The 7,202-nt window shown below is 48.6% G+C and overlaps 1 protein-coding gene across 1 annotated transcript; it reads right to left on the minus strand.

The window, feature by feature from the left end:
- Positions 1-4,982: 4,982 nt before the first annotated feature.
- On the minus strand, positions 4,983-5,564 carry LOC104075687 (G protein-activated inward rectifier potassium channel 1). The gene has a single exon (XM_009576270.1). The coding sequence runs from the start codon at positions 5,562-5,564 to the stop codon at positions 4,983-4,985; it is 582 nt and encodes a 193-aa protein (XP_009574565.1).
- Positions 5,565-7,202: the final 1,638 nt, after the last annotated feature.

Below are 7,202 nucleotides of genomic sequence, written 5' to 3' on the forward strand. Positions count from 1 at the left end.
CGGCGGGGCCGGGGCTGCTGCCAGGCTGCCTGGGCGCGGAGCTCCCCCTCGTCCCGGGAGATGCCCCCCGCCCCCCTCCTCGCCGCGGGCAGGATAAAGCCCTCCCACCTCACGTAACGGTGTTTAAATTCTTCTCCTCGTTTGCCCCAACACAGGACGAGAATGTATTTCCTTTGGAGCTCTTATACCAGGGATGCTTCTCGTTCTTTCTCGCCCTTCCTCCCTGGCAGATATGTTTCCTACGTAGGTATTTAAAACCTACCCGCAATTTCATTTTCGTGTCTCCAAGTAAGCACCGCAAATTCACTTTGTTTCAACCACGGCTGAGGAAATCAATTCAAATGTATTCTGCGCCCGCTGCCGTGGGATGATGGATACAGCCCCGTGCTGTCGTGCCTCTTTGTTCTGCCACGGGCGGTAATTCAATCGCACCGAGCGCAGCTCCGACACCTCGGTTTGCAGCGCTCCCGACACAGGCAGCAGCGGGACGGCTCCTCCACTCCCCAGGGATGCGCTTCGCAAGCCGGGATATCCCGGATAGCCGATACAGGTCTTCCTGGGTGACTCCAGTTACGCTGCAACAGGGGATGTGGAAATAACGACGAGAATAAAACTCTGAATGGAAACCAGGTGCATGAGCACGCACAGAAATCTCCAACTTTTACTATCTCATCACTTCTAACAGTATGGAAAAAATGTATCTATATTAGCATATAGGGGCAAGCGTATGGTGGACCAGCAATATAAGGTCAGGACTCAGAGCGAGGCAAGCAGTTAACTGGGGAAAACAAAATATGGTTATGTTCTAGTAACCTTCATTCAGCAGCCTCTTGAGGGGAAGGAGTTAAAAAGTCAGCCATCGTCACACAGCTCGTCATTATTATCTTTATTTTCTTGGCACAGAACATATTTTGCCCACCCTGAGTGGCGATACCCAGCCACTAATGGGGCAGTTTGTAGTGAAAACCAAAGAGGAAGGTCTACTCTAACGGGGGGAGATCTGGTGGCCTCTGTTGATTTCTGGAGCTTTAATTCCTGGGGCTGGATGGGGGAGATGGTAACGATAAAAATTCCTACTTCTCTGTGCAGAGAGCGAGCGAGCTCCCCAGCCTCTGTGCTACAGAGGAAATGGCAGTTCCTAAATTAAGGTAAAGTTCAAAAATTAAGCAGGACATTGGCACATCGGGGCCGCCTGAATTATAGAGCCCACCGGTTTTCAGCACGTACCTTGGGCTCTGCTCTTCGCTGTCCGTCGGGAGGGAGCCTGCGGACCCCTGACCCGGCCCTTCTGGGGCTGGGCTCAGCCAGACCGCCTCCAAAGACCCTGAAAGTGCAGCTCAACTGAACTCAGGTTTTATTTTTGCTGCTTTCAAGGGCAAGCGAGAGATTGGCCTTTTGCAGACACTAAATGTGAAATCAGAAGCCCTTAAACAGCTTGAATACGTAGTCATTTATTAAAGTAATAAAAAGTGGACTGGATAAAAGACAAACACGTTTAAACCAAACAATTTTTGAAAGTTTAATATAGCTTTAGATAAAACTGAGCTTGCAGTATTAATGAATACAAGAGTTTGTTATTTTGTATAATTCAAATAAACTTGTACATTTATACAGTTATAGACTGCATGCCAGAAAATGCTTTTAGTTTATTCTAATTTGAATATGTACAATTTACAATAGAATTCAAGCATAAATTCAGCAGTAGAGAACACAGACCGGCTGTGCAATCAAACAGTTACTTTTTCTTAGCATAAGCGTTAGGGCTGGGCTAAAATGTTAATTAAGGAAAAAAAAGTGGCCACGCCAATAAAAACAAAATATTAACCAGAAATAACTTCCTAAAATGAATAACTAAAGAAAGTTATCATCCCTGTTTGTACTTTCACTCTTGTTACTGAAAGACGCATATATTGTCACCTTAACGTACGTAATGCATTGCAATACAAGCCACAAGCCTCAGAAATCTTGCGTCCAGCAAGGACAGGTGCATATTTTGACTTAAAAAATCAAACTTTTCAGTTAATCGTAACTTAATATTTTCTATGGCATTAGTTTAATAAAAGTGGGGATACTTTCCCAGTGTCTCACATACTTTCAGATTTTCTTTTTGTACAGGCTACCGGGAGCCACTCAGACTGCCAGTATATTTTACAGCTACGGCACTTCTCCCTGTCACCTATTTTAAGTTCAATTTGTAGAACACATCCACACTGCTCCTACTTAATTCAGTCTTGTACACGGATTCAAAACCAAAGTTCCCCAAAGAAAAACGCCACTCGGCTCTCCCGCAGGCAGGACTTTGCAGCCGCTGCGCAGCCGCCCTGCCAGGGCACGGGCAGCCAGGCACCTTCCCCGCCGCTGTCGGGAGGGAGGATGCTGGTGGCCCCGGGGCACGGCCGGTGAAACACCATTGCTCTTACTCTGCGGACACGTCACATTTACTTTTCCATAAAGAAAAGTCATCCGGACCACGAGCCGTCCCCCACGCTGAGCGCTTCAGGTGGTGGGAGACCAAAGATGGGCAGCCCCCAGGTGGGACCCCCTTGTCCCAGGGAGGGGGACCCCACCTTGCAGAGCCACCGAACCGGGGCCACCAGCACCACAGCGGTGTCCGCGAACGGCAGCGGGTTGGTTGGGTCACAGCATCCCGGGAAGGAGGCAGTGGTCCTCACCCACCCCGAACAAACCAAAGGAGTTCGAGGGGAGGTCAAGCTGCTGCAGACCCTGCTTTCAAAACCAGACCGATCTGCTCGAGCCTGCGGGCAGGACTCATCACGCGGCTGTGCTGCCGGCCGAGTGTCTACGTGCCGATTAATGCTCCTGGCTCTCTGGTTTGGCTTGGTGGTGTTTTTACTGTTGGCCCCTGGCAATTGTACACGGCTATTTTTGCTGTCAGTCAAGGACTGGTAGAAGAGTTACGTGTGGTACAAAAACCGGCGGCATTTTACAAGACAACCTGAGGAAGTGTTAGCAAAAGGGGGAAAAGAAGTCCAGATTTTGCCTTGCCGCATCAGCAACCTGCTTGGTGCGCGTGCGAGCACAGGACCAGCACGCAGGGAGCAACGCACCCTTCCCTTCAACAACAACGTGCGGAGAATTGAAGTATAGCCAAAGGTGTACAAAGCATGCAGTGCCACTCAAAAATCATGATAAACAATGAAAAGAAACTTTGGAAGTTGGTATAAAGTCCTTGGGTGTACAACTGACGGGTCATACACTGCAACTTCCAGAGAAAGCACTGAGCCGCAGCGGTGACTCGGCCAACCCCCCGGCATGCTGAGTTTCTGAGTTCTTATTGCATGCCGACATTTAGAACAAAACCCATTTTTTTCCTCAAAGATCATCAGATCTGTTGTTATTAATTACGTAGCGAGCGTCAGCATTCGTGCAGGATGGTCCAGAAGCGCCCGTCCATGACTGCAGCTCTGTGTGCACCTCCTGACCCACGCGTGTCCCTGTCTGGGACCACCCGGCTGTGGGCTCAAGGGTTTTACATACGGACGACGACACGCGGAGCCCTTTTCCCGGCCGCTGCTGGCGGTGGCTTTTGTACCCGGCTCTCTGATGCCCACACCATCGCTCCCTCTCGCCCAGACCTCCTCCTCCAAGGAGGAGCCCCCGGGAAGCCACCGTGACCTGGCCCCCAAACACAGACCACGGGTGTCCCTGGGCACAGCGACAGCCGACTTCCAGCATTTTGGGGAGGGTCCGGGGCGGCGCGGGGTGCTCCAGCACCGCAAGCCACGATGACGGGGGCACCCGCACAACACCCAGCCTCCCTCGGCTCGAGCCCGCCGGAGCGAAAGGAGATGGAAAAGGAAACCCAAACACAAGCACAGAAGGATATCAAACCAAACATTTATACAAAGTATTACTCATTTTGAAACCCACAGGGTCAACTTCAGTTAAGAACACGTTCAAATGTTATTTTCACCCCAGAGAAAGCAGTAAGGAGCGATGCCACCGGCAGCTCCGCCCAGCTCCGGCTGCGAGACGGCTCAGGCACCCACCGCCTGCATCGCTGCTGGCCCAACTGGGCCATCAAAGCAAGAGGGAGCGAAACCCGGGCACTGCGGAATTAGGGGGAATTGTGACTCTGCCTCTGGGGTGCAGTTCCTCCAGAATAAATGCCTGCTTGGCTTCGTGGAGACATTCAGCTATTTTTGTGTTTAGCTCTTCTATCAACATGAGAAATCAAGCACATCCTGCTTATTTAAAATGGTTTTCTTGCACATATATTATAAAACAGAAAGATTTAAAAAAATTTTTACTAATCGTATCTAAAGTGTGAATTTTATTCATTTATTCATCGTTTTGCCTAGGCTTATTAATACAAGTTTCTTCTCTAAACAATGCCTTATGAAATACATTTCAATTTTTTTCCAGTAGCCTAGATGCAGGAAAAGAAACCCCAAGAAAATGTTAAAGCAAAATAGAAACCAGCAGTTAATTTAAGGCTAGCAGATTTGGTGTTATGAATTAACTGATACACCTTCTTTTAAGAAAAAAGACATGCACCATAACTACTTTGTTGAACGAAACATCACGATCCACATCAGAAAAAAAAACCAAACCATTTTCAAATCAAATTATAACTTACCCTGAAGGTTACCCACTCGCATGTTTTACCTACTACTTACTCTTAAGAAATACAGGGGGAAGGAACGCCCCTTTCCATATTTTTCAGAATATACAGTATAAATATAGTAGGAGTCATGCCATAAAACTATATGCAAAAATTGCACACTATTATTGCATGCGTGTTGTGATACTACATGCCAACGAACATCAGCTCGCCGATCGTCCCGTCGTTCGTACTTACAGGGCAGCCGCCGCTACCGAGGGGATGCTCCCGCCTCCCGGCGCGCCGGGGACCACGGAGTTTAGCAGTCGTACGGCTGGTGGAGGGCCCGCTCTCCTGCCCGCGCTGCCCTTGCCAGTAGCAGTTCAAGCTCTAAACGATAGCTACAAGTCCCGCCGGGTTATGTAAACCGATCCGAATTCATTTTTCGCAGTTTGGGTGGAAGGTTCCCTTCCATCCTGCCGCCGCCTGACAGCTTCTGCAGCTTGGGCGGCAGGTCGGCCACCGACTGGCTGATGGGATCCGACATCATCTTTGTGGTTTTAGACACCAGTTTCTCCTCCGAATTCCCGGGGACCGAGCTGATCCGCTGGAGTTTCATGGGTAAATCCCCCATGCTGTAGGCCTTCTCTGAGGTGGTGGAACTCATCCTGAGGAGTTTTTTGGGGAAGTCTTCCCTCCCGGTTATTTTCTGCAGTTTTGAAGGTAGTTTGGTGCCAACTTCGTCGAGACCATCCAGGCACTCCACCGAGTTATTCCTTTCCTTGCTGTTGCTCACAGCGGGCGCTATCAAGGGAGAGGACATGAGCAGCATCTCCTCCTGCTCCTTCACGCTGTACGGTGGGGTGGGGACCTCAAACGTCGCGTGGAACTGGGAGTAATCGACTTTAAAGAACCCCTCTTCCAAGGAGATAACAGGGAAGAAACGATGACCCCAGAGCACTTCATCCTCGGTATAGGATGTCCTGGCTTGGCACGTCATCCCTGCAACGAGCAAGGGAGAGAAACTTTCACCAGTTATGGACAACTGTGGATGCACATAAATCTTAGGAGTTTTTGAACATTTCAGTGAAACATATTTTATGTTTTTAAATGTGTAAAAGAAAAGGCATTGGCATGCTTACCATTTACACACAGTAGCTATTAAATTGTCATCCTCAAGGTGAAAGGAGCCAACCATAAAGGAAGGAGTGTAACTAAGTCCCATCTACTGCTACGTGAAGTCCCCTTTTGAAGGTGCTGCTGACAAAGGGAAACAACAGCAGCGCTAACTGATAACCCCGGGATTAAATTAGATTAAATTAAAGAGCTGCTAATTGTAAAGTTGGACTTGTCAGGATCTTAAAGGATTACTAAGTTATTCCATATTTTCATCACATTGACCAACGCATACAAAACCAGACCCTGCGCTTTATGCATCGTATGCACAAACCAAGCCCGTGTCGTGCATTCCAACGAACCAGCGAGCAGTAGGTATGTCCTAAGAAATACATTTATTCCTCTTTAAGGGCTTCATCAGCAATCTGCTCACAGATCCATCGCTGCCAGGTTGAGATCCAAGCTTCAAAAAATTAGCAGGGAAGAAGAAATATGACTAAGAGGCACAACACTGCCCTTCCTCTTCCTCCACCCCCTCCCACCGTGCAGAAGAGTCCTCCTCCCGAGCCCCCAGACTTGGCCATCCCGGTGACCCATCTGACCTCGGAAATCAGAGGGAAATGATGACCATGGATCGCTGGAGGCTTCTAGAAGAAAACCTGCTGCTTCTTTTTTTTTTATTTTTTTAAATGGTAGCGATTTGTAAATAGAATTACCCTGACATTTTATCCTAGTATAGCAAACTGGAAATATGACATCTGGTTTTCAGGAAGCCATATCTGCCTCTGCAAACGCATCCTCTGCTTAGCTGGCAAGAATGCCTTTAAGTCAGGAGAAAATTAAAGGAAACTTTGGAATGCACAAGGAAAACGATAGCGGGGCTGTAGCGAGGGGGAGCAGGGGATGGATATGCGCCCGGTGACATACAGCCAGAAAAATAAAATTTTATTACACTTCATGTTACTGCTAATGGAATCAAAGGTTTAGTTTTGCATAGTGATTTCTACTGCTAATAAGACTGGGTTTATCACAAGACGTAAAACTCAGTTTTCTGTCTTATCTCTTAGGAGACAGATAAGAACCCAGGGGCGGTTCTGCACTGAACGCCGCTCCGCCGCCCGCGCAGGCGGACCCTGAGCCCACACCCCTGCCGGAGCACACCCTGGGGCCGAGCAATCCTACCCCCTTCCCACAGCTCAGACAGGACAGTATTTCATCTTTTATGATGCATTTTCACCCGGTCACCACGTGTTTCAATTCTGTTTACTAAGCGTAGTGGAAGCAATCGCACACCTAATGGATTTAGAAAAAACCTGCAATTTTTAGAAAAATGGTAATTAGAGTGAGTACTTCTTCCATCTGTGTCCTTTACTCTGCAGCTGTTCGTTAGCCGCACCTTCGCCGCGAAAGCCCAGACCTTTCCCCCTCTGCTTCTTCAGACCTGACTTCCGAGGGAGACCTCATTAGCGAACGAACGCCTCTCATAATGCATGCAAACGGCGGGAGCCGTGCTTGGAATTGG

Source organism: Fulmarus glacialis, unplaced genomic scaffold (assembly GCF_000690835.1).
Source record: "Fulmarus glacialis isolate BGI_N327 unplaced genomic scaffold, ASM69083v1 scaffold27664, whole genome shotgun sequence".
NCBI classification, from domain to species: Eukaryota; Metazoa; Chordata; class Aves; order Procellariiformes; family Procellariidae; genus Fulmarus; species Fulmarus glacialis.

Bases quoted from the DNA above. Each gene is read 5' to 3' on its own strand.
- LOC104075687 (XM_009576270.1), bottom strand. From the start codon at position 5,564: ATGACGTGCCAAGCCAGGACATCCTATACCGAGGATGAAGTGCTCTGG.